Source organism: Mchenga conophoros, linkage group LG17 (assembly GCF_057382185.1).
Source record: "Mchenga conophoros isolate Kocher_MC1m ecotype Shallow Benthic linkage group LG17, M_conophoros_male_GT1.1, whole genome shotgun sequence".
NCBI lineage: Eukaryota > Metazoa > Chordata > Actinopteri > Cichliformes > Cichlidae > Mchenga > Mchenga conophoros.
Window position 1 is genome coordinate 40,089,775 of NC_140542.1, and position 27,429 is coordinate 40,117,203.

At 44.9% G+C, this 27,429-nt stretch overlaps 2 protein-coding genes and 1 long non-coding RNA gene across 8 annotated transcripts; 1 reads left to right on the plus strand and 2 right to left on the minus strand.

The window, feature by feature from the left end:
* On the plus strand, positions 1-15,626 carry LOC146555976 (uncharacterized). Of its 2 annotated transcripts, none has more exons than XR_014889116.1 (3): positions 1-46; positions 8,863-9,034; positions 14,999-15,626. It is a non-coding gene; the product is annotated as an uncharacterized LOC146555976 (long non-coding RNA). The 2 variants fall into 2 exon arrangements; XR_014889117.1 differs by having other exon boundaries at positions 8,863-9,029.
* On the minus strand, positions 5,153-23,991 carry lhx9 (LIM homeobox 9). 4 transcript variants are annotated; one of them, XM_085251051.1, is made up of 6 exons: positions 17,990-18,274; positions 14,407-14,645; positions 13,442-13,644; positions 12,170-12,528; positions 9,071-9,273; positions 5,153-5,954 (listed from the first exon to the last, which is right to left on the minus strand). In XM_085251051.1, exons 1-6 carry the CDS (start codon positions 18,159-18,161, stop codon positions 5,898-5,900), a joined length of 1,233 nt encoding a protein of 410 aa, XP_085107177.1. In that variant the 5' UTR covers positions 18,162-18,274; the 3' UTR covers positions 5,153-5,897. The 4 variants fall into 4 exon arrangements, with proteins under 4 accessions (XP_085107177.1, XP_085107178.1, XP_085107176.1 ...); XM_085251052.1 differs by lacking the exons at positions 5,153-5,954; positions 17,990-18,274 and adding exons at positions 6,396-8,443; positions 23,923-23,991; XM_085251050.1 differs by lacking the exon at positions 5,153-5,954 and adding an exon at positions 6,396-8,443 and having other exon boundaries at positions 12,170-12,525; positions 17,990-18,822.
* Positions 20,645-27,391, minus strand: lg17h1orf53 (linkage group 17 C1orf53 homolog). 2 transcript variants are annotated; one of them, XM_085251053.1, is made up of 4 exons: positions 26,958-27,391; positions 25,437-25,496; positions 25,234-25,335; positions 20,645-24,015 (listed from the first exon to the last, which is right to left on the minus strand). In XM_085251053.1, exons 1-4 carry the CDS (start codon positions 27,243-27,245, stop codon positions 23,944-23,946), a joined length of 522 nt encoding a protein of 173 aa, XP_085107179.1. In that variant the 5' UTR covers positions 27,246-27,391; the 3' UTR covers positions 20,645-23,943. The 2 variants fall into 2 exon arrangements, with proteins under 2 accessions (XP_085107179.1, XP_085107180.1); XM_085251054.1 differs by lacking the exon at positions 25,437-25,496.
* Between the last annotated feature and the right edge of the window lie 38 nt (positions 27,392-27,429).

Genomic DNA, 27,429 nt, shown 5'->3' on the forward strand with positions numbered 1-27,429 from the left:
CGCAGGTAACCAGCATGGAAAAGGTTCTTCCTCCAGGGGAAATGAAGTAGGTTGAATCGCTGAGTTTACAGAGACCTTTTACTGTAAGTGTGACATTTAACTCTGATGTGTTTGAACACACATGCTGAACGATATTCCCACAAATGAGAACTGATGACAGCGAGCCTGAATTTACAAGAATTTGGCCGCAGCGTGAATGTTCCGATATTCCATAAGTGATGGCAATAAAAACAACAACCAAAGTTGTTAGACCTCGTTTCGTTGTATTTCTCTGGGAAAACACACGGAAATCCAGTATAGCGCCAAACCAGAGTTTCTGAAAGTCAACATTTAGCATGACCACTTTTATTCCTCAACTCTTTTAGACAAGCTTTCTTCTCATTTCTTTAAGTAGTCTTCAGGAATAGTTCTCCAGGCTCATTGAAAGACATTCAAAGGTCTGCTTTAGATGTTGGCTGCCTTTTGTTCCATTTCCTGTCAAAATGATCCCACACTGCTTCAGCACTGCTGAGGTCTAGGCTCTGGGGAGTCCCATCCATGAATGAGAGTGTTGCATATTGATGTCATTTAGATTTGGATTCATCACTCCATGAAACCTACTACCACTGCTTTTCAGCCAGTTCTACTGTAATTTGGCATTTTATTAAAAATGGCTTCTTGACCATTTCTGACGAGGCAAACAGCAGGTGGATCAGCTGAATGGCGAGATGCCTCCTGCATGCGCTGTGTCAGGTCTTTGCTGGATTTTGTTCCTATAGGACATGAAATCTGCATCATCAGTTCATCAGCCATGATGCTTCATCTTTTGTCCTCCACCTGTTCAGTTTCCTCAGATTACCTTTTAGAACACACTGCAAAGCAAAATACTATTTAATGTCTGCCACACGGTGGCATTTTTCAAGTTTTATTGTCACGTACAGATAAACAGTGTAGCCACATGAAATTCTTTGGCTTCTGCTCCTCAGCTTTACATGAACATATAGAAGTGTGCAGTTATATTAAAGAGGAAAATAATAATAAAAATAACAAAATACTAAATTATTAAATATTATAGAACGTAAGACAACTGTTTGGTATTTACAGTTTGTGCAAAAACTTGTGCAGTAAAGATTTAAAGTGGCAGTGTGTAGAGTCCAGTGGTTGTAGTGAGTGTGTCATGGTGTGTGCAGAATGTCAGCAGTTCAAAAGCCTGATCACTTGTGGTGGTTTTTAAGAGATCTAAAGAAATTGGAATAAAAAAAAATTCTATTCATAAGTCAGCGTTAATTGGCTTAGCAAACAAAAATAGTCTGAAAGTTTCCATAACATATTCCATATTATTTAACCCCTCCTGGAATTTTAGAACCACTGGATGAACATCTGTCTGCTGACCGTACTTTACAGTTGCCCATTAATCCTGTAGCATTCCAAGGAAGCATGCAGGGAATAGATGTTAGCTAAAACAGGTGGTCCTCTACTCATTTATTGTATCATTATTATGTTAGAGAGCTTAAGCTGTGACACCACTGGTGCAGCGGGATGCGAAGTCGTTTATGTAAAACAAGATTAGTAGTGATCTAATGTGGGAAGATCAGATACTGGTCACTCCCAAAAAAAGAGTGGAATTTCAGTTAAACGTAACTCCAAACACTCCCACCTGAAATAATATGGAAATTTGCATTGTTGAGGTTAGACATGTGATCCAAGCTAAAAAGACTACAGAAAGCTTAAAATTAATCTGAGTTTACTTGCAATTTTTTTTACATTAAAAAATGAAGTCGTTTATACAAAGACCAACTCAATTAGACAATAATTCATCTGATTATTTGTAAACATGACACACTTTAGGCCAAACTCAAACACTGTGAAATAAAGAAAAAACGGTCAATTTCACATAATTTGCACAATAGCAGTATTAGCTGTGAACAGTGCATTCCAGCTTTTCACTGCTAAATTTGCAGATTTTTTTTGCACCCAGAGGCTGAAAGCACATTTTAAACACTTAAAAAGAAAATGTTGGCGTCTTTTTATTTTCCTGCGTGTTGTTGATCTGGCTCAGGGGTTAGGTGTGACTGCAATGTGGTAGAGACAGAAGCTGCAGTCAAAGCTCCTGTGATCGGGTGCAGACTTCATAGAGACCAGCAGATGGAGGGGAGAGGATCTGCGTGCATCCTGAAGGTTTAGCAAGAACTGAGAGGTTACACTCCTCCAGTACAAAGATGACCTGTCACACACTGAAGCATGCCTTATCAATGCAGACGAGCATCCTGTTTATGTACCTCACAGAGCACAGCTATCACAGGAAAAGAGAGAGGGATTACAGATGGAAATATGTATGAAATGTTGTATCTCCCCGTCTCTCTCTCCAAATACCCAGGCGAACTTGGAGGCAGTGTGCATGTGATGCCTGCATTTCCATTTTATTCGCTAATTAATGTTGTTTTGTCTTCAAAGTGCAATCGCAACCTGTAGTTATCAGCCTTGATCGCAGCATTTTCAAGGTTGTCTAGATGTGAGCCGTCACATAACAAACAGGTGTAAATATAGAATAACAGCTCAACAGAGAAATGGAGGATTTATGGCATGTGGAGAGCACTGTGCAAACGAGGCACAGGAGAGATAGTTTGTGATAACGTGAAGGACAAAACGGGCATAATATTTCTATCTATATCGCTTTTACAAAAGCTGCTTTTCACCGCCTGCTTTTGTTTGTGCGCGTCTGCTCGGCGTGTCTGTTACGTTTCCCTGCATGTGCTCCGTATTTGTTGGTGTGGTCCTTTCTCTTGGCAAACACCCAGCACGCTGGATCTCTCCACCTGCTCTGCATCAGCCAGAGGGGCAGGCCTCAGTCTCACACTTGTGCAGCTCTCTCTCACACACACACAGCTGTGGGGCTGTGTTTCATTCACATCGTCACCCTTCTGACATCTGTCTATGTGTGTGTCACGGTGCCGGTGTGTGTCTGAGTTAGCAGGGTGGTTGGTGTGCGAGGTGAGGTTAAATGGGTGCCTAGCACTGAGAGGAGGCAACTGAGGCGGAACTGGCAGAATATCTCACACACACACACACACACACACACACACACACAGAGTGACAACAGAAACAACACTATCAGAGCAACATGTAAACTGCAGGTGCGCCCTATGCCTCGGTGATTGTTCCATACTTTGTTTCGACCCTGTCGCCTGTCACCGTGCGTGCGATAATGTGTGATAATGTATGTGCGACCTCGTGCAATGTGCGCTTGCAGAAACACACTTTGAGTTTTGCACTTGTTGCTTTGCAACATCTAGAACTAGATGCACGCTCAGCAAAGTATTTATTTTTTCCTGATTTCATTTGAATCTGACGTCGACCTGGTTCGTGGGGCCTGGAGATTTTCCCCTGTGATGACAGGCAGAATCCTCATCCTTGGAGCTGGTTTCTCATTTGACCTTTCCGTATAACATATTTTTCCAGACAGACATATCAAATATCAAACCTTGGTTGCAAATGTCACAAGCTTAAGCCGACGTTAAAAACCAAACCCTTCAAAATTTGCACAAATGCATGTTTTGTTTATAAATCCAACGAGCCTGCTCTGACCACAGAAAGTTGCATTTCTGCAGGTGGTTTTTACAGCTAAAATCACGATGGCTTTACATGTTTGATCAAAGCACTCTTGCTTTGATCAACATCATGATCCACGTTGAATTGACTGATTGGACTGGCCAACCTGCAACCATCTGGGATCGGCTCCAGCCTCACCGTGACCTTGAATTGGATAAGTGGAATTAAATGGATGTAGACTGAAACTAAAGCGCTATATGCTGAGCAGAAACCCATCTGCTTTATCTGTAAATGAACTTTTTTCCCCCTTTTTTTGGACCACCACATATGTCGGGATCAGCCACAGTATTTCAACGAATCCTCGTGTGACTGAAAGCACACACTGTTGTCGGCGTTGTTTTTCTATCATCGTAGTACACAGCTGTCATTTAACAGAAGGAAGAAAGGCAGAGTAGGATACCAGTCGACAGAGGGCCTGCATTCATCTCCTGTTGCTGCGAGCACAACCTCGTTCTTGCCTTTGCATGAACGAGGATATTTTATTTGAATTTAAAAGCATTCACTGATTTAAAGAAAATACTTTTAGTGCACAAATGCTTACAGTGTACTGTTGTTATATATTTATTTCCATGCAAATATCCTTTCTCCATGTGCACCTTTTAATATTCCGTGATGAAGGAGCAGCGCTGCCACTGCTCTGACAAACACAAACATTACCGATGAGATGCATCACAGCCACCAGCAGCAAACCCCTGAAATACTTGTCGAGCAGGGCCGCGATTTGGTCCAGAATTTTTATCCTGCGGCTCCAAGCGCCGAGCGGGGCTGGCTGTGTTTGTTTGTGTGTCTGCTCCAGCCCTGCTTCCTGTAGCTCTGCGGTGTCAACCCGCCCACCGTCCTCCCGTCAGACCTGTGGAACACAGCCCCGCTGCCACAGCGCAGCACAGGCACCCCAGTGACTGAGGTTTCCTCTTGGACTGACTGAAGTGTTTGCTGTTTTCCACATTGTTGGAATTCAACACCAGCCTGTTTACTGGTCCCCATGTGGCTCCAGTCTCTCTCTCCCCTCCTCCTCCTTTCTTTGTGCATGTTTTTTCCCCCTTTCCACAACATACCTCCTTTATATGGCGTGTGTATCCTCCTTTTACACAAAGTACGCACACAGCACACCTATGAGGTGGAATTCTTGCCTATAGTAGACGGTCCACACAATATCTCATGTGGCGTAAATCACACTGGTCAGTATGAGGTTGATTGGTTGTTTTTATCCTTTATTACAAAAACAATCACGTGTTCAAATGAATAAATAATTTTATATCACTGGAATAGAGCTGAAACAACGGCAGTACACCATAAATATGGTTTGGCTTTTTTTAGACATACACACATGAAAAAGCAGGAATCTCGGGCGTCCGAGCGAAATATTTAGGAATGTTGCGAGACACTGGAGATCTGCCGCTTTCATAAATATCCACAGCGACGAGGTAAGAAAGCAGCAACGCTTCACCCTTGACAGCAAGCTGAATGTCACGAACAAATGAGCTTGAAGCAGTGCTATCAATGTCCTCACTGTGACATTTGGAGTGTTTTTTCCCACGTGAGGTACCGCATGTGCTTCGGGGACTTGATTTTCATATGCTTTATTTTTGCAGCTGACAATAAATCATACAGTAAATCAAAGGAAATAATAATAATATACATCTCAAGGAAAAAATGTTAACAAGATGACGAGGTGCATGCAAAATGAGAATCTCTTCTTTTTCCTTTTCACTTCCTTCCCTCGGTGCAGCCAGATGGCAAAGCTCCAGCTCTGCAGTCCTCTTCATACACTCATCATATTTGATGGGCATCCTGCTGCTGCCGAGTTTCAAGGAGGCCGCGTGTTTACCAAATGACACTCGTGACAAAAGAAAACTTCTATTTAGCAAGCTGGTTCTTGGATGAGGTGCACGGGGGCAGCAGCGCGCGCGCACGTGTGTGTGCGTGTGTGAGTGTAGACCCTGTAGCGTGTGCAGGTGTGTGTTGAATCACGTTCTGCCTCTTCTGTTTTTCTCTACACTATGTTACATTTTATTATCACTTTTGTGCATTGAACCACTCCAGTACAGAAAGATTTGCGTTCACATCATAAATATCATACACGGTGGGGGGTTGGGGGGGTCTCCTCCGCTGATGGACAAACTTTAAGCAAAACAAAAATCACCTGTTGTACATTTGCAACTGAAACAGGTTTGGGGGTTTTAATCTTTTATGTTGTTGTTGCTGTCGGTTGCCCTTTCGCTCTCATTACGCTCTAATCTTATGCTAATATTGTCTTTGTCTTCAATGGTGAGGATTTCCCATCAAAGTTTTCCCCTTCTCTTAATACTTTAGGGAATTTTCAAACGTCGGGATGTATGGCTGTAATGCCCCAAGATTTGTTCTCCCTGAAAGAAATGATAGAGTAAGAATATATTAACTACAGAGCAACCTGGCTTTACGCGGTCTGCATTTACTCTTACTTCATTTTAGGTTTACCAATATGTTATGCATAAATATATATATATATATATAGATAGAAATCAATATATGCTTTGCAGCATTCCTTTAATTTAAAATTTAAAGCCATGTTCATGCATTAAAAAGCAATTTCATATTTTCGACTGCAGGGTTTAGATGCAAATCCATGGGGCATTACGTTAAAACCATAAACATCATAAAAGAGGAAGTAGAAATTAAAAATGGAGGCAAAAATGAGGACGTTTAACTGGTCATTAATAACTGAATGCTTTCTCGTTTGTTGATGTGAGAAACAAAACTAAAAAAAAAAAAAACTGTATCCAAGAAAGAACAGAACAATGGCGAGTGTAATGAAAAATAAAAACCCATTTAAAGCAAAGTATTTTTTTTTATTCACACAAATTTAATAAGATATATAACAACCGTTTGGTCCATAAATATTTAAGGGGAAATAGTTTCTATACACCATCTTTGTCAAGAAACAGGGAAACATGGACAATCTTGATAGAACACTTACTGTACTCAACTATTAACACGAAGATCAATATATAAGGTTCTCGGATTACCCAACTATATCTGAAAGAGTGCACAAATGCTTTCCGTGACATCGCTGCCCCCTTTTTAACAGGATACACCATAAAAAGATCTTCGGAGATAAGATGCAAAACAGTACAAAACTAGTGAGGCGCCAAAAAGGATGTGAATCAGTTAACAAAGAACACATAGATCCTGAATTTCACAAACTTCTCCCAAGTTATAGCGTAAGGCACATAGAAGAACTGAGTTAGGCATCTACTCCATCGAGTAGATCGGGGGCGCCACCTTTGCCCCCGACAGAACAAACCGTGACGCCCGCTCACGACGAAATGCGTCGACTCCATTGAAGATTTGCTCGCCCTTTCCTTTTCTCTCGCTCTCTACCTTTCAGCCAGAAGAAACGTGGTGGTTTTTCTTTTTCCCTTTTTTTGGTCTGTTCAGTGGCAAGTGTCGTTAAACAAAGCAGAAATATACGGCCGGAAAGGAGAACACACGGACAGCGATTTCCCGCTGGCTGCCTCTCACGACTCCACCTATGTGAGGTCATTTGAATGTTCATGTCAGCTCTACAAATCTACGTCGCGGCCGCTTCGCCCCTCGCCCTGCTCTGTTCTTTTTTCCCCAAGATCACATCGTTACCCTGAGCAACATGATAAAAACAATAATGCACTTTTCACTGGGCAGTATATTGTCACTGTGCAATCGAGTTTAGCTGTGGATCTACGCTCACCAGGCTTTTTATCCGTGGTTAATCCGTGAGGCCAACAAGACAACGACAAAAAAAAGGCAAAAAACCAAAAAGTGCTCCGTCGTGAAAACAATCGTTAACTGCTCTCCAATCAGAATTTCTCTGGCCGGTTTCTAATTGTCGAAAAGGTGACGACATCACACGTTGAACAGTTACCACTGTACAGATCGAGGGATTTGCTTCTCTCTCCTCGTCACAGTAAAGTTTCCTATCTGCACATTTTTCTCCTTCGTCTTCTTTTTCTCACGTGCAGCTCTGATTCCATCCAACTCGGTCTTTAAGACCGAAACATTCGGAAATAATTAAAGCCTGTTTTCTGGAGTTACCCATATACAGAACATTCTACAAGTTTATTTTTCCCAAATGAGTCCAAAACAGAAACAAAATGTTTAAATCGGAGAGTGCGAACACAGTGCATACATGTACAGGAATCTGAGGGCGAAATAGCGGTAGGATTTTAAAATTGACCAATTAAGCATAAATTAAGGAGGGCCCGTTTTCACTCTTTTTTTAACCAGAATTCAAGACAAATGTACAAATTAAGTTTTCCAGGCAAACTTTTTTTCCTTCCTAAAGCCTTCGCCTCCAAAAACGTCCCATCCCGAGTCAATCTCTGCATCTGCAGTTTCAAATGCTACACATTAAAATGGTTTCCTCGTGTCTTAATGCGGTCGCTGCTGCTTGTTGCTCTTGTTGCTCTTGTTTGCGTGCACAGTGCAGCACTTTGTGTTCCAAGGAGCTGTCTCTGCTTGACTTAAAGGTGTCACTTTAAAAAAATAAAATGTGAAACTGAAGAAAGAAAACAAAGAAAGAAAAGTAAAAGAAAGAAAAAGGGGAAACAAACCCAAACAGAATCAGTCTGCTAGAGATAGCTTGTTAGAAAAGGTTTGTCAAGGTAGTTTGCGAAGGGCTCCCCGAATCATGGCTGTCCAAACTAGAGGTGACGGAGGTCACTACAGTGATAGAGGGGTTTGTCAGGTCTGTTAGTGTGGCCGCGCTGGAGGGGGGGGTCAGGGCCCCACTGTCGGATGAGGGCGGAGGGAGTGAGGTGCCATCAGCCTTATCAACACCTCCATTCTCCTGTCGCAAAACGTTCCTTCTGAATTTGGCTCTTGCGTTTTGGAACCAAACCTGCAAACCAATCCCAATGTGGCTTTTACTTTTAGTGCTTTAAGGAACTTTCTTTTCTTTTTTAAAGAAAGTATCAGATCATGTGTACATTAGCTTACAAGTCAAGTTATCACAGCTGTTACTGTTTCAAAGTTGTCTCAAGTATATGAATCTTTGTATGATACATTAGTTGGGGCTTAAGGGGCAAGGTAACAATGAACCAGTGAGTCTGTGCTGAACACTCAATACAAGAATGTGGATTTTTATAGCAAATCAAAACAAAATGCTACAATTTACTGATTTGGTTGATTTGGTTGTTTTTAACTGTGAGACTTTCATTACACCTTTTTTCTCTCTTCTAAAGTAAAAGTGCACTCTGGCTACTAACAAAGTTAGCAATATAAGAGTTAACTGCTTTCTCCTTTCTTTCCCTCCAAAAGAAAGAAAAAGAAAGAAAGAAACAACATCTACAAATTCCAGATAAACCCCTTGGATATACATCTAATGACTGAATGGACCAACAAAAGAAAGCAAAACTAAAAAAGATGACGACATCAATGATCACTTTGGTGTCAATGAGGAGGAGGAGTGGCGTGCAGACACACAGGTGGGGTGAGCGACTTTAGTAGGAGCAATGACTCTGCTTACCTGTAGGACTCTCTTAGTGAGGCCTGTTTTCTGGGCCAGCTGCTTTAAGTCCTTGGCATCGGGGTTGTGGTTGATGGCAAAGTAGGATTTCATTGTCCGCAGCTGATGGTGCTTGAAGGAGGTCCGCATGCGTTTGGTCTTCTGCGTCGGAGGGTAGGCCTGCTGGTCCCGGTCCAAGTGATCGGTGTCGTTCTCGTTACAGCCTGAAGAGAGGGCAGAGCGTGAGGCGGGCTTTAAAAAAGAAACTTCGGCAGGTCAGTTTACATTTGGATAAACAGCCCTCTGTGTCAGACTTCATTTGCACTGTGCCCCAGGCCACTAGCACCGCTATAACCATAAGAAAACAGCTTCATTCCAGTGATTTCCAACTGACGCTGATGAAAAAAGAGACAAAAGATTTCCACTGACAGGCTAAGGCAGAAACAGCTGTTCTGTGTCGTCACGGCGTATCGTCAAAGTGCTGATAACAATTAAAATCCTCAACAAGCCGAGAAGCTGACTGAACCGGCTAAAAGGAAAGTAAACCGCGGCGTGCGGCTCGTGTCTGCGTGAGCAGATCTGAAACAAAAAACAGCAAAATGATGAATTTTAACTGTACGCTGGGACGGGGCTAAATCCTTTCTGCTTGTGTTTGCAAAGACTAATAGGCCTAATGGGCCTCATTTGTCAGTAGCTTAGTGTGTAAAATACTTAAAACGGATCCAGTAAATTAAACGCAGGCACTGCTTAGCAGTGTTGCTTGTCACTGCGAGAAAAAAGGCTTTTTTCAAACACAATTTGATTTTTTTTATTGTCCCAGACTTTATGAGATTTCGTCTAAAAACATACAATGAAAATGTATTTATTTTGATCCTCACATAAAAGAAGTGTTTTCAGGAAAGCACGTCTAAAGTATCTGAATCTTTTACGTGGCTGCAAAAGCAGCAAAAATATAGAAATGTAGGATTTCTCAATTCTAAAGTGTGTCCTGTTGAGCCATTTTGGGGCTAAATTACACATCATTTAAAAGAAGAACAGCGATGCTGATACGTGTGAAAGGCTTTCATTATGTTTGAATATCCAGCTTTAACCTAACAATCACTGACATTTGTGCTCTTCTGTTCCAGTCTTCACTGGCTCGTGTTTAACTAGATATTACCCACTAGGGGTCTCTGTATCCAAACAAGACCAGCTTTGCTGTGGAATCCACAGCAGACTCACACACCTTTCCCTGGTGAAAACAAACATGGATGTGCTGCAAAAGCAGGAACAAAAACCTCAAACAAAACCTCTTCCTATTTGTTATGAATAAGAGCCTGCTGATCTGTGCAGCCACTTATATGAACAACACAGTGATGCTATAAAAGTGTGTTCGTAATGCAGAGCCCAGTGGAGGCAAAAGAGTGCTTTGAAATAAATATATATTTATTTCAGTTGATGCCGTTTTAATTTAATTTTAAAACATAAAATAAAAATCTCTCATTTGTGAGCTCATTTTAACATTTTAACGTTTAAATTAATTACATGTGGCTAAAAACAAAAATATCCTTTTAAAAATTGATGGTGTTTCCACTCGAGTCCCAAATGAACACGATTATATTCCCTCTGGGACTTTTATTGTGTCTGCGGAGCATACCAATTAATTCACATGGACATCACTGTAACTGCGCTTTGGGCCTTTTTCTGTGAGCGTGGATTTTATTTCTATTTTATTTTAACTTGTCCTCTGTTATAACGCTTTGGCAGAATAAGCGTAATCTCTTATTCTTACTACAGAAACAAAATCACGGGACTACAATGGCTTTTTTCCTATTAGAGCATCAGTGAGAAACTGGAATTTGCATAATCCCCTAGAATTGTGTTTAGGAATAACAAACCGAAGCTCATTTAACCGGAGCGCTGACTGTACGGTGCTGTGTTTTCAGCCCCTGGCCTCTCCCTGCAGCAGGCCCCTCTGCGCGGCGCTGCTCTGTCCCTGAGAACTGTGCTGACCGCCGCACGGGAGGCCAGGGATTCCAACGTCACCTTCAATTAACAAAGAACAATTAACGCGCAGATTACCCCTATTCCTACCCATTCACTAGGAACACAGGAAACTTGGCGCACAATGCCAAACTTTCTCAACCGCACACTAATTCGCAGAAAGCAAGAACAAAATGGGGACACTGCAGGGAGGGCCGGGGTCGGCTTATAACATTCGACGATCCAGTGCAGCATTTTACGTGAAACCTGCGTTTAACACTGGCTTCATTTGCGCTTTCCAGCGGTTTTTTAAATTTATTTTTTTGTTTCTCGCATAAAAGTGAAACACGCGGAATATTCGGACATTTTTTTGTCCACGATTTATTTTCTATATTACGTTTACTCCATTCAAACGCGTTGTTTTTCACGTGTTATGACCTAAATTCGTTCTAATTATAAAAGTCGATGAGCAGGTCGGCGGCGAGGTCAACTTTCGATCATTCTGTTGGCGGAAATGATGCGTAAAAGACGCGCGCGTGGACGGATCAATTAGCCCGCAGCTCGGAGCGCCGGTGCAAGACGTTCACGTGCATTTACTACGAGGCACCCAACAAGGCAACGAGTGCATCCATTTCATTTATTGAAATAATAGGCGTGTTACAGAGGGGATACTGAAGGGCCCGACTACAACTAAAAAGCGACAGAAAAAAATGCAACTGCCCATCAAAAAAACGAATTTGCGAGATTTCGCTGGATTTTTTCTGATTCACTCGATTTTGTTTTTTTTGTTTTTTTTTAAGGAAAGAAATGGAAAGAGGAAAAAGATTAATTAAGGCAGCACCGTTTGACAGCCTTTATCATTTCAGTCGTTCACTGTGCAGCGGAGGGTTCCTAAACTGGTGTTTCCTTAATGTTCGCGAGAATCTGCTTAATGTTTAATTTCATAGGTTTGTGTGCGATGACAACATTATAGCTCGGCATGTTTTTCCTGGTTTCACTGTCCTCCTCTGCTGGAAACATCCATGCACTAAAACTTCAAGCAGATGTGAGCGATTCCACACCAAAACTAAAAAGGGTTTTTTTTATTGTGAGCGCGTCGTCGTCGTCGTTGTTGTTTTTCGATGTGAAATGAAGCTCCGAGCAGCTCAGCTGTCTCACCTGTGTTGTAGCTCGGTATATCTATCCCCATGGCCGGACTCTTCCTCTTGCGTGGCCTTCCCTTCTGTGCCGTCCCGGTGCCGTTGAAGTAGGGTAGAGTGAGGCCGCCTCCCTTGGCTGCCAGCTCGGCGAAGTTGAGCTGGGGGTGGTAGTCCGGCCCCTGCACCAGCGTCTCGAAGTGGAGTCGGCAGTACACTAGGCTGTCCTTCATGCCGAAATGATCGCCCGTGGTCAGGGTCTTGTTGCAAGTGGTGCACGTGAAGCAGCTCAGGTGGTACACGGAGTCGCGCGCTCGCATCACCATCTCCGAGGCCGATATCCCGAGGTGGCAACGCGCGCACCTCTGCACGGAGAACCTTCTGGAACAGACACACAGTCAAGACTCCTCATCCATAAAGACCAGAGTGGACAAACAGCACGGGGGGGACGGGGGGGGGACGGGACTAAAAACTAAAATATAACCCGCAGTGTCACGAGCTAAAAGTAAGGCCTGCCTTATTTAAGCGGCCTCCATGCGCCTTAGCGTGGCTCCAGCGTCCTGCACAGGATCACTAAAGCAGGCCTATATTTTGAGGTTGCATTCTGATAGCCACATCTGGCCCAGAACTGGGTGTGTACATGTGCGCGCAGAGTCGCTACACAACCTCGACAATAAAACCCACGAACGCTAGCCCGTTTGCTTTCCTCCGACACACGAATAATACAAGCATATGTTCAGCAACACTATCAGAAGGTAAATACACAAGTATGTAATAATTACAGAGCGTAACTAACAGCATCCCGGCCTGAGCCGAAGCAGTGCCGTAAAAATGTGCGTTAAGAATATAGGATAGGACATTTTTGTCCAGCTGTTTTTCTGGAGCTACTCTCATATTACTTTAACATAATAATAATTAAATAATAATAAGAGTTTGGATAAGAAGGTGACTTATGCATTAAGTTCGTGTTTGCATTACACACCAAGCTACAGAGAGAAAGCACAGTTTCATTGTTAAAACTTATTCCCGGTTAACAGCAGGCAGCCCACGTTAGTGACAGCTGGGATGTTTTTCGGTCCGAGGCCTGGCAGCCTGTTGATGAAGGGCTAACGCTGACTGCTCACAATGATTGCTAAAATGGTTATTTATGAGCTGGAAACTAATATCATATATAAATAGGTCACTGTCGAACTGGGTCAGTAGATTTGGGTTTAGGTTACAGAGGGGAAAGAGGGACACACGATTTTAGGAGCAAGCCCGTAAAACTGAAACGCTAAACTTTCAGTTTTCTTACCTGTAGTAATCCTCCTTGCAATAGATACTCCCATCCTTGGCAAAACACGTTAGCTCCGACTCCAGCGCTAGTTTACATTCACAGCATTTGAGGCACCGCAGGTGCCACTGTTTGTCCACGGCCAGGAGGTAGTATCTATCCGAAATCTTGCCGCCACAGCCGGCACACAGGGCTGGCTTCTCTGGGCTCATAGAAGGCATGTTCTGGGACAAAGAAGGAAAACAAGGCTCATGGCAGCTGACTGCTTCAAACCACTGCTGGGAAAATCGTCACAACATTGTGCTTAAAAGAAGAAAAGCAAAAAAACGAAATGCTGGCCATAAAATTCAACTTTTCTTTTTTAAACCTGGAAAGCTGCCTGTGAAACCCTCAGTTATGCTACAGCAGCTTGATGTGCAAATAGCTCTTACTTATGGAACAACGCGTCTATGAATTAAGCCTATTTACCTATTATACGTATGAAGGAAAAATACAGATGATGTTCGTGTTTTGAAATTAAATCCATCTACGAATAAATTTAAAATGCTAAAATTAATCATTTTTAATTAAAAAAAAAAAATCAGGTCGGCTTCTATTTGCAAATATGAAACTGAAAATGCAAAACGCTGTCAGAGAAATAATACGCCGACATTAATGTTTGTTTTATTTGATGACAAGACTAAAACGGTGCTTTAAATATATTTAGAAATAACGACACCAGAATTAAAAGCTGTCGTTCACGCCAATTATTTTTGTGCAGAAGAAGAAGACGCAGCCATTAAAAGAATACTGCTGCTATGAAATCTATCATATCCAATGGAATAATATGGATAAAGACGAGAATCCTCCTCACTGGCCTCCTACTTACCACCCAAATGTCTGCACGTTTCCGGGCACGTTAACGTGCCGTTTTTCGGTCTTGCGGTAAGTGAGACTAACGCGACTTTTTAGCCATTATTTCACACACGGCTCGGCCTGGCTCTTACCGACTCTCTTCCGTTCAGCTGCATGCCCTTCGCCAGGCGTGACTCCGTTTTCGACCTTCTCTCCATCTCCTCCATGATTCCTTGGATGTGATCCCCGGAGATCCCGTGGAAAAGCATGGCTCCAGGTCCTGGACGCAACGTGCAACTGCCTGCCTCTGTCTTGCAGCCCACAACTTCCATATAATGCACTGCAGCGCTGCGCCCCGCTCTCTCAGCGCATCCAAATGGGCTCTGAGGCTCTAAAAAAGAGGCACAAGGAAGAAGAAGGAAAAAATAGACACAACCCCAGAGATTCAGATCACCTCCTCAGCAGAAGCAACGGGAAGAAAAAGGACAAAACGAAGAAACTACAGCGTGAGTGGGGCAGGAGGAGCTCTCCTTCTTCCTGTGAATGTCTCTCCTCCAGGAAAAAAACCCAAAAAAAACAACATATAGTCCAAATGATGCGACAGGCCGGTGTGGAAGTGGTGGTGGAGTTTGAGGAGGGAGGAGGGGAGGGAGTGTGAACACTGGCCAAAATAATGACACAAAGTTTTTTTGTGTGTTGTTGTTTCTTTTTGGTGATCTCTCTCTCTCTCTCTCTCTCTCCCAGTTTCCCAGTCCGGGGCTCCTCGGTGCTTGGAGGTCAGGTTGGGACTGCCTGGATTTGAGAACCGTGTCCTATTTGTGAAGAGAGCAGAGCCGGCCCAGTCTGAATAATTTGGTAGGAGGAGTTCCTCCCTCCCTCCCTCCCTCTCTCTCCCCATCTCTCTCTCTCCCTGCATCGCCGCTGATTTCTATTCAGCAACAAAGAGATGTCACTCTCCCCTCAAAACCCCCCGACTCTGGACCACTGCTTTATGGTACTGACATTTTCATTACGTTTGTTCTGCCATTTAAAGGCGAGACGACGGGAACGTAAGCTGCACAAAGTCGGTGCAAATATATTAGATTTATTTATGAAATCATCTGCATCCCAAGCAGGCGACCGAGGCCCTCTGTGGTTTCACCGGACGCCTCACAAGTGGGAATAAACACGTGTCTCACGGGGTGTCGCTTAAAGACACTTTCTAATAAAACTTTGGTTGGTCAGAGTTTTTGGGAAGTGCGAGCTGGACCAGACCGAGTGTTTGGTTTGGTCCCCAAAACACACACACACACACACACACACACACACACACACACACACACACACAGTGTGTGACATAAATATTCTGTCTGGGCGGGGCAGTGATCAGTGATAGGCTAGAGGGCGGGGACAGATTCAATTGAACATTTTTGAAACAATGTGATTTGTTTTCAGCCCAAATGAATGAGATTTGATTAAAAACTGAATTAATTAATGAATAAAATGTATCCCAGGTAACGACAGCCTCCTTACTCAGATAACCCGAACAGCTCGCTGCACGCTTACATGTATAGAAATCTCTCTCTCCCTCTTTTAAACGCTCTTTTGAAGCAGTCATTATCCACTGTCAAGGATTCATTAACGCGGCCCTTCGTCTTTTCTCTGTCTGCTGAATTAGGCCAAAACCTTGTTTACCTGCTGGAGAGTTGATCTGACAGCAGCGAGAACTGTGTAGTCTCCGCATTTCATTTGTTTGTGTGTTTCTCTTTCTTTCTGCTTTTCTTCTTACGGGCTTTATAAGAAGCAACGTGGAAGTAAAGGCGAGATGAGAGAGAGACCTCCAGTTGGTGGTCGCCACAGGGAAACCTCAACCAGCTATTGCATATTTTTAGAAATTCATGCTTTTTAAAATTCCATCCCTATCTCCAAAGATGGTCTGCTTTACGCAGGGCGCAGGGGGGGCTGCAATAACGATCTGTGTCAGTTTTAAAAGGGTGTGGAAAGCTTTGTTGCCCAAATAATAAAGCCAGGAAATAAAACGCGTTCCGCTTCCTGTATGCAGTGCAGACCTGGTGACAACAAAACTATATTTTTTTAATTAATTTGTTCATTAATTGGAGATTTTGGCCGCGTGACCTTCCAGCTGGATCCATGCCAGCGAGCTGTGGTCTTTGTAAGATCGATGACGGCATTATTTTTCACAAACAACAGACAAACATCAGTCCCGTTAATAGATTTAGCAAAGCTCGGGGAGGTTTGCAGGTGTGGATGCTTCATCTCAAGACGTGTTACATTATCACGTGAACCTCCCACCACCCATCCACCTCACCGCACGCGCGCACACACACACGCGCGCGCACGCACACACACGCGAAGTTGTGTTGGCTTTAATTGGAGGCCCCTTGATATCAGCGCTATAAGACGAGGCTTGAACCCTCCTGGACGGGCTGGACGTGCAGCTGTTGTCAAACCCATAACGCTCATTTGCGCTCTGCAGTGTCCCGGCACCAGCCGCAGAGTGGTGGGGGGAAAAGGGCCACTCAAAAAGGACACGAGGATTTCATTTCACCTGGACAAAGACGCCCCGAGTGGAACGATAAGCTCAGCTCTGTGTGCGATTTTTAATCTTAACTGCAGTTTTCCTGCCATTCTGCGTCTTCTCTGCGAATTAGGCAAAAGGGTGTGTTTTGAATATGAAGAAGTTTTTAAAGAAAATTTTATTATTATTATTTTTAATGAAAGCCTTGATGTCGATAAATAACGCCGTTGTGGCCCGTTGCCTCCAGCAGTGACATTTAATATGACTGAAGAGCGTTTACCAATGTGTCAGTGAACACCAAGGGGAGGGGGGGGGGGCGAGGGGGGGGGTCTTTGTAGCTGCTGTTTGGTTTATTTAGTTTTTTCTGTATTTAAAACATATATTGTTGAAGCGTTTTATTTGTCTGATTGTCTTTTTATTTCACTCCGGATTTTGACCAAACTATATATATGTTGTTTTTTTTTTTTACAAAACGAAAAAAAAGTCACTTTTATTTTGAAATATCTTTTTTTTAAAAATCTATAACACCGTCAGTATTTTTAAAGTGTCTTTAAAAAAACCGGTAGGAAATAAAACAGTGATTTTGTGTGTCATTCCCGCTTTAGTCAGTGAGAGTGATTTATCCAAGTTAAAGATTAATTTATTATTATTGTTATTTTTTAAGGAATTGAATTTATTTTAAGGCTTTGGAAAAGCACTAAAGCACAAAAATCCAGTGTCAGCATTTCTGTTTGACATGGCGAGAGTCGGCTCAGTGGGCCACTGACGTTTGTCAAATACATAATGAAAATGAAAATAATAATAATAATATCACAATCACGCACACAGCGACATTTTGCCTGTATTTTCATAAAACGCGTACATTTGTGTTTCGCACGATTTTACTGGCGTGCAAACTCCAATCTATTATTTATGTGCATAATCGAGACTGATTTAGGCAAACAGGAAAAAATAATAATAAGAAAAAATATTTATAAGTTTTTTTTAAACACACACCGATCGATAAAATCTGCGCTTTTATCCTGGACAAAATCACCCATGTCACTGTCTTTATCACGCGTCAGATCTGTCGCGCATTGCTTCACACGCTGCCCGCTTCTCCTTTCGTTTTTCCCCCCAAAGCCCTCTCTGTGTTACTAATATTATTATTATTATTATTATTATTATTATTATAAGCGTTGCCCTCAAGAATAAATAGCTATGGAAAAAAGTCTTACCTGCGGCTGTGCAGTGTGAGAGTGAGATCCCTGTGCAGCGCGCAGACTGAGCCGCTCCGGACTGTGCGCAGTGTGCAGAGGAGACAGAGGAGAGGCTGCCGGTAGATGGGGGGCTGTTCCTCGTTTCTGAGCTTACAGTTCTAGTTCGGGCGTCAATTAAAACACAAGACATTTAAATATTCCTCTCTCGTAGGCAGACGGCCCTCAACACACCGCAGCACACAGAAAACGGGGAGCCATGAGCCAATGGCCTACTCAGCATGTAGGTTATAATCTGTGATGTGCTTCTGAATTAAAGTGGTGAAGTCGGTGGTCTCCAAATGAAACAATAAAACTATCACTGTATAAAATAAAATGTAGGGACTTTTCAACAATTAAATATGTATTTGTCCTTTAAACACCCCAACTTAGCCTGTGCTGTAAATGAATCCAGCTCCTGCACGGTTATCATTATTGTTATTCATGTTACGCACCTATGAATAAGCCAGCGTCTGCACAGATCGGAAATGAAAGCTGGCTCCAAGCACATCTGGGCCTAAACAGTTATAATCCCAAAATGCATCATAGCTTCTTTACCTTTTATTTTTAAATATATATACACACACCGATCGTATTATAGGAGACTGAGGTGAGCTGAGCACGGTTACAGGCTCACTGGCTGGAGAGGTTTGTGTGAATAAATAATTAGGGTGTAAAGTCAAACTGGATCAATCAAATCTGACAAAGATAGGGAGCGCAGCAACACACGCCTGGAGGGGAAAATGTTTTGGTATTGAATAACCAAATACCAAATCGAAGCCATTTTCAAAATAAAAGTGCTCATTAATTGACGAATTGTGCGCATTTGAATCATGTGGGTACTGGACCAAAACAGCGGAGGGTTGCCTATTAGGAAAGGTCGCAGTTTTTTGTTCCCCCCGCCTCCCCCCTTCTCTGACTTCCTTGATTTCATATTTTCGTGACGACAAACGAATAATAAAAATGCGCGATCCATTAAAACAAGACGACACGTGACTCCCACCGCACTTTTTAGTCTAATTTTATTGATGCATTTCATTACAAACACAAATAAGACAAAAAAGACATATGTGTCTGGCACACTGCACGCCCGGATCCTTTTCTGAGGAGCTGAGCTGACAAACTTCATAAAAATTCAAAGCAATAATAAGTCTGTTCAGCCAGGAAGTAGACTTCCACACTTGCCTTGTGTGGCCTTGTGTTGCAACATCTAATGAAAAAAAGAAAGGCTGATGAAAAATTCACCAATAATTAATAATGTCAAGATTTTAGTAAATATTAATAGTGTTTATGTTTTGAGGATGGTTTGGTTGTGTCTCTCTTAATGAGGCCGTATTTTCTCAATTTAAGAGGTAAGTACAAGGAGCGCGAGGTTTCTTACTTTCTTATTATTCTCCACCTGAAATGCAAACTGACAATCGCGCATTAAACGGTATCACCGGTACGAGAATGAAAAGCGTTTAAGGAGCGCTCAGCTCCTCCTGAAGTGCACGTTCATCTTTAACACGAGAAAGGGAGGTCATCCAGAAAAACAACAAGATAACCCAAACGTGCTCGTGCTCCCCACGGAGCGGCGCGCCGTGCACGGATGGACTCGTTTCAATTGACTACGAGTGAATAGAATATTGTGTGAACGAGCACCGGGGCTGGAGCAAAGGGTGACAGTTAATTACACCTCTGCACCGCTGGCATAAATGATCACGTGCCACACTGCTAACAGTCATTTTGCTTTGCTCCTTCAGCCTGGGTTGACATCACAGTGTATCTCATCAATAATGCAACAACACTGAGATCTATTTCACAGCGTAGCACAACACGGAGCGCACACACAGCGTGCTAGGAGCACGATACCCAGACAGGCGCTGCTTGGTTAAATCGGCGAAACCGCGGCTACAGCGCCAAGCAGGTCGCCTGGCTGTCCCCCGCCCACCCCCGCACCTCCCCGAGTGCCTGGCTCCTCTCTGCTGTAGGGCACGGTGGTTAGATTACCACACATCCAGAGTTCATCTGGAGTTATCATTTCTGGGTCACCTCAAGTGACACTCAGTCTCACAGAGGGAGCTCTCAGTCACTCCCAAAGCATGGCCAGAAAAGGAGCCTAGGAGAGGTGGTGGAGGCGAGGAGGCGAGGAGTAGGAGAGAAGCAAGGAAGAGGAGGAGGCGGTGGGAAGGCTCTCCCAGGATCCAGTGAGGTGCAGGGAACCACGGGCTAAACGCTGACAGAATGAAGGAAAGGGGTGGGAAGGGAAGGGAGAGGGTGAGGCGAGGAGGAGGAACAGAGGGAGGAGTGAAGCACTGTAAAGCTGTATCCCAGTCTCATGAGCCTGGGTGGCTGGATGGTGAGACATCCTGGAAATATTTACAAACTCACAGTGGACGTGACTTTGTAATTATTGAAGCAGAGGCCATGTCAGAAATGCACAAAACAGGGGAAACGCCCCCCCCGGCGGCGGCGTCTCATAAAGAGGCGAAATGCTGAACGGCGATTTTAAGAAAATAACGACACAGAGGATAATACGAGAATCTCCACGTCTCCTCCTGCTGGTCATTTCTCCCCCGCCTCATCCTGCTTCTACCACTTTCCCTTTTCTGCCTCTTCCAAGCAACGCTCCCCCCCCCCCCCCTCCCTCTCGCCATCCACCCCTCCTTCGATCTCCTCCCTGCTCTGCTCTGCTGGAGCTCAAATCACAACCCCAGTCCCTGGCAGATGGAGGATAGGAAAGAGAAGCTCTTAACTAGCCAGCCTGAGCCGCTGCTCTCTGCACACCAACTGCTGCCTGCCTCCCCTCCCTGCCTCCAGAACAGCTACCACTACATGCACCCCACCCACCCCCAGCACCTCTGGGGACACGGTATCCTTCTGGGGAATGGTGCGTGTATTAGTCCGTATCTGGACACACTAGAAAGGACATGGAAACATAATAGATGGATGTTATTTATCACTACATAACCTTATGGGGCAGAGCAGCGTTTGCGAGGAGAGGGTTAGTAAATATCGTTTTGCTGTCAAACAAGCGCCGTCTTTCTACTTCAGTGAGCGAGGACACAGAGTCAGAAGACGGCGTAATGTGAAGCGAGCTGGAGGTTAGACGGCGTGACAGCTGAAGAAAGCGGCGACACGTCGGGTCCAAAGCGCAGATGAGAAATCACAAACGACTGCGGCGATGCAAAACCAGGAGGGAAATAAACAGGCCAAAGTGCTCCTTGGGCGCTTAAGTGCCTTTGACTGCCCCCGACTCTGCTTTTATCTGGGCTCATCTGGCGACCGCGGCTCGGCCTGGCATGAGCCTGACCACCAGTTGCGGTCTGAGGGAGAAACTGCTCCTCTGTGCTATTTGCAGCCCTGTCTGTCCAAAGGAATCTGGTGCGCTGACTGTCACTCAGTGGCCATGTGTGTTTTTTATCACTAATTCTACCACAGGGATGTGGTTGTCCATATGACCACTGTGGAGGCTGCTGCCCTGAGGCGAGCTGACATTGTCTGTGTAGAACGACCAGACGTTGATGTAGGGGCTGCTCAAATGCTGCTTCAATATCAAGACACACACACACACACACACACGCAGGCAGGCATACTGAGCGGTGCCTGGCCAATTGCTGAGACTGATGTTCCTTTCAGCCATCATATGGCTGACACTTAAGTTTTTTTCCCTGCCAACCTTGTGTCAGTTCCTGGCTGCTCCGGCCAGCAGTGATGGAGACGCTGTAACCGACTGTGGTCGGGGCCACTGGCCGCGGGGCTGCTGTGCCCCTTTGAGATGGGGTGCGATGGGGGTGGGGGCTGCTGCTTGGCCTGTCAACTGGTTGTGACTGGAGCACGTCTGGTCACAGATCCAAACTGGACAGCTCGCTCTTTCTCTGCAGCTAGTGCCATCATCCTGCAGAAAGGCACACGGCGTATAGCTGCCACTCTGCTCCAGTACAGCATATGCTCCAGCTGAGGGTCCGACATGTTCAGTCCAAAACGCCTGAGAGAGTCGCCTCACGTGTCTAACCGGCTGCTGGGAGCACATGTGCACTGTGGGTAAAAGAGAAAATGATCGTGGTGCAGCTCAACCCAGAGACAACCCAAATAAAAGGCGGGACTTTAATCAACGTTAGATAAATTAATTTGTTTCAGTGATTAAACACAGAAACTAGCTGAACGCTCTCTCTCATTGTCCCAGTGCACTTCACAGGCTACTCAATCAACGCTAATGAATTAAGGATGAATTAGTAACCGGAGTGCATTTCTCTGCTAATCTGTGGAAGGTGTGCTGTTTGCGTCTCAGTCACAAACTGCTAGGCTGGAAGATGATGGAGGGGAAAAAATTCAAACTGTGCCATCACTGGATTGGGAAGACGTGGAGGGATGAGGCAGACATGAAAGTTGGCCTATTTCATGGTCAGGCTGCGGGACCGCCGAGGCCCTGAATGGCAATGCATCTACTTTAATGTGACAGACGAGTCCCTAGGCAAAACCGGCAGAGCCGCGGCAGGCAAGCGGGCCCAGGTACTTGATGAGTGTGACACCTTCGCCGTCCCGCTGTAGAAATGTTGCTGCCGCACGCTCCGCTGCCTCGGTTTAGAATAACACCAAATAAACTCGCCTCTCATCCCGCCTGACGACGCGTCCCCAGAACCTGTCCTCCCCAGCACTGTCGGGATCACCGATCTCCTTGCAGCCGCTCACAGGGCTTTGCTCCGATCGCTAAGCACTTGCCTTTGGGACCCACCTGCCGAGGAAAAGACACATCCTCTCATGGCGATGCCGTTTGCCCAATCGGGCGGAGAAGGACGAGCGTGCGCGTTGGGTTTCCGGCGAGCGCCCGGAGGCGTCACGCCGCCTACCCACATGCACTCGCAAATCAAGCGCCGCATCTTTCCACGGCATAGGTAGTTCTATACGAGCGCTTGACCTTACCTAGCGCTATCACTCAGGGCTACGAAGCGCGCGGTCAAGTGCAACCTTTATTCTATATCGGCCTATTAGGAGCCACGCAGTGTTGCGATGGAGCGAGCCTGCCTGCGCATGTGTGCGTCTAAGCGAGCTGGTGAGCGCCGAGCTGATCTATTGCAGTCCTGGGATGAGAGGGCCCAGGAGTTCATTAGGCTGCGGCTCAGGAGAGCAGCCGCGGGGAGCTGCACTGTAGCCGAGTGTTGCCAGGAGGCTGAGCTGCAAGTCCGGTGGGGAGGGCTGCTGTTGATGTCCGTGGCATGTTTGCTAACAGCCTGATTCCATCAAGTGGTGTAAAAGCAGCGCAGCCAAGTGTGAGGGCTGACCCCTGGCACCTTCCTATTTTTAACAACACAGTATCTCAGTCAAAGGTAGACAGTTCAGTCAAGCACTTGTGGTGTGTAAATGATGCTAATATTCATGCAGTCGTACGTTTGGGAGAGAAAAAAAATAACAAGCGATGCGAAGCAAAAGAGCACAAGACTCCATCTGACTATCTTACAGTTACTTTCGCTTATATGCCCTTTATCTGGAGGGCAAAGATCTAAAATGCACTCTCAGTTTTTCATCTCCATACTCCCACAACCCTTGTAAATGCATCAGAAGAGCAGAATACTACAAAATATTAAATACTCTTGAAGAGAAAAGAAAAAATGAGGCTCAAAGGCATTTCACTGGACACTGAGAAGAAAAAACAAGTATCTGCAAAACAGAACAAAACAAAAATGTGATAAAAGGCTGGTTTGCATGAGGGTCTAGTGAACAAATCCGTTCTCCTCCTTTCCCATTTTGCCAGAATGAAAATAATCCTAAGAATAGTTGTGATTCATAAGAGATAGGTATTGCACAGACACTACCCATATTTCATCATTTATTACACGGCTAAAAGAAAAAAATGACTCAAGTAGTCCAAATAACGACAGGCAGAAGACAAGCAATGTGCGGTGGCTTCCATTCCAAACAGGCTCCTAGCGCGTTACCTTGGCACGAGGCTGTTAGGTCTACACGTAAAACAGGGAATTGAACCGCTTCTTCGTGGCGGGGTCCTTCACGTTGACTTGGCCATATGGACACTGGGGGAGACGAGAGATAAATTAGCGCCGGTTAACAGCTGCATGTGGAGCAGAGCTTTAGTCACACTGAGAACGACACATGAGAAGCAGATCGAGCAAAGGAAAAAAGGACGAGTCGGATAAGGACAGGGGGGAAGACGGAATGGGATGGGACGGGGCGAAAGCAAAACCCAGAGCAGGGATGGAGAGTGGACAACGAGACTCGGTGGGACAGAGCAAAGCAGATATGAGCAGAGCGGGGCTGACACCGTCAGAAAACCCACAACACGTCTGTGTAGTTGGTTTGTTACACACGGATGAACCGCTCAGCTTTGCATTTCACCATCACCGATCCTTAGTCTGGAAACTTGAAACTAGCAGAGGTCAGGAATGATGCTGAGAAAATAGATCCCCAAACTCTGAGCAGATGAGCCTTTCTGCTAATGTCACGCTCACGTCTCAAGTCTGTGTCACAGAGTCAAACCTAGAATTTGATCTTAACCATATTTACTGCTGTGATCTCAGCTGAACCGTCAGGAAGGATTATTATTATGATGCCTTCGTGTCCTCAGACTGGACTAATTCAGCGTGCGTTGGTCTCACTTGCTGTCCAAAATGCGACCGTGAGGCTCCTCGGTCCTCGAGCTCGGCGATCAGAGCTCTGATTGTTGTAGCGAAGCCGTGCATCCATATAAAACGTGCAGGTCTTTGACGGCGTCGGAGGTTCTTCGCTCTAACCTGAAGACCGAAGGAGACTGTAGACGGCACTAACTGTTTAAAACATCGATCCTTCTTTGTATAGGCTGTTGTGTTTGTTGTGGATTGTTGGTGTGCAGCACTTTGTGATCCTTATCTTGAAAGGTGCTGTTATAAAGACAGTTTACATGTTTGTGCCCTTTCATATTTTGATGCAACGTACTGGACCATCTATTTCGTTTTATTTCTATTTGGTTCCATCCACGTACAGAAAGCAGCCTGGAAACTAACACACAGCGTCATTAGCCCTGTTAGCTCATCCTCTACGACACCATGGAAGCTCCAACCCACCAAACCTGCTTTCGTTTCATGTTTTGTGCTGAAAATAAATGACGAACGTTGGTCAAAACTGCCCTGGCAGAACCACGGTTTACAAACGAGGTCGGTTACCGTTGGAAACAGACAGGATCAAACGTGCAGGGTGGGAAAAACACGGCAGAGGACAAAAACAGGGAGAAAAACCAGTAAAAACAAAGAGCTCACGTGTCTGCACGCGCTGCCGCAGCACTTCCCTCTCTGAAGGTGGGCATACTCTGTGAACACCTTATACCCGCTGGAAGGGTCAACGTACATCTGCTTCTTTGCCTGAGCATAATGAAGATATTACCATTCAATTAGAGCGACACACAAACACGTGGCGGGATGTGAACCGTGCACACAGAAATACATACGATACATATACTCACCCAAACACAAGGACGCCTGCAAGAAAAATAGTGCCTAAGAACGTATGCAGAGACAGATTGCTGTGGTTCAACGAGAAGGAGGACTGGGTGACCTCTGAGCATAGAAACAGATGTAAGACACCCTCATTCTTAAGATATTACTAATTAATTAGCGTGCAATTCAGTAGTGAGAATACGCTATGACTAATCCGCTGGTAGCCCTGAAACCTGCACGTCGTTCTGACAATTTTCAGGATGGTGAAAAATCAACTTTACAGACAGTCGTTGTTTTATTTGGTGCAGTTATTCGTCTTGCACAAAAACACCTTCTGTAAGTGGAAAAAGCCTGAACTCCTCTCCATCCCTTAGGAAGTTCCAAAATGTCATCTCTCAGTCTGTTTCAAACTGAGAGCCACTAGTTGGTGAGCTTTGACAGGCCACAAAGGGAAAAAGGCCCCAGGCCCTTTGGTGACACGGCTTGTCATTTCACATGCCATTGCAAGGCCACATAGTGAAGCTGGCATAGCTGGGCCCCCTCTGTATTGTACTTTTCCCACCCAGGCCCTACCGCTCTCCTCAGGTCGCGGCCAACTTGCCTCAACTTCATCCACACTCCGAAGCACAATATTTACAACAGATAAGCCTAAAGGCACGCGGATGACACCTATTCACCGCTGTCATCAGCACAGCTCGCTGGTTCTGCTCCATGGAAGAGCAAGTGAGATTTGGTGAATATGATGGATCTAGCACAAACAATCAGCATCATTTCTTTGGGGCAGTGGGCAGGTATTCTCCTCTGTGTGAAAGTTCACAACAATAACAGGTGGACACAGACACCTCCTACGTTCAGGCGCCGTTTCGTACCTCTTTCCAATACCTACACTTTCACTGCAAAATAATTAAGATGTTTATCTCGGGTTAGAATGGAAAGACTGAGTCAAAAATCATCAGTGGTTTCATCTTCCTAAATGTCACTTGGTTAAGGGCTCGGGGGACGTGGAGGAGGGTTGGGGGCACCGCCCTGGGAACAGGAAGGAGATGCATCGTAGCTGCCAGGTTATCGTGCTGCTAACACACGGTGGCCAGTTTGAAAACATTATGCTGGTATTGTTCCAGATTATTGACGTCAGATTTTAACTTGTTACTGTGTTTAAGAGAAAAGACTAATAAAAAAACTATTCCAACAAAAATGTTGGAGCCTGAAAAGTAAGAGGAGCTAAAAAGAAACAACATTTATCAGTAATCAGGTCAACTGGCAGCAGCTCAGTGACATGAGTGGGTATAAAGAGAGCGTCTTAGAGAGGCAGAGTTTCTCAGAATCAAACACAGGCAGAGGTTCATCAATCTGCAGAAACCTATGATTACAGATTGTGAAACATTTTCAGAATAACGCAGAAAACTGTGAATATCTCATCATCTGCATCATCATCTGTCCCAGAATTATCATCATTTCTCTGTAAAGCGCGTGTAATTAATCACCCGTGGATCTGCGGTCCGATTGTGCTACATGACACGATTGGCTGTCTCAGTGATGCATCTTACCGCACACGCTAGTCTATGGATTCTGTGGATGGCCATCTCGCCCTCTGTGAACTTTCCCGCGGAGGAGGGGTCGTTTTCGCCCCCCGCGTCGCTGACGTCTGCTGCTGTCGTGCCTTCGTCGATCTGTGACGCGCCGCTGTTCGCCGGTGGCTCGGAGCTTTCTCCCGACAGCTTTGGCATCGACATCGCTACGAGTCGTTTATTCAAGTGGAAGCAGAGAAGAACGAGTCTGCAGACAAACGCTTTACTCGGGAAGTTTTTGCGAAACATGCTTCTGCGATAAACCATCTGCAGGTTACAAGCAGGGAGCGGCTTTTATTAAGAGAACAACTGTGACACTGTGTGAGGAAAGAAACGCGAATGCGCCTTTCCCTGCTCGTGTTATCTACACTGTTCAAATCCAGCCTCTCCCCACGTTGCTGCACAGAAAGTGTTTTACTTCCTCATCGGCCCCTGGTCACGTGCCACCAAT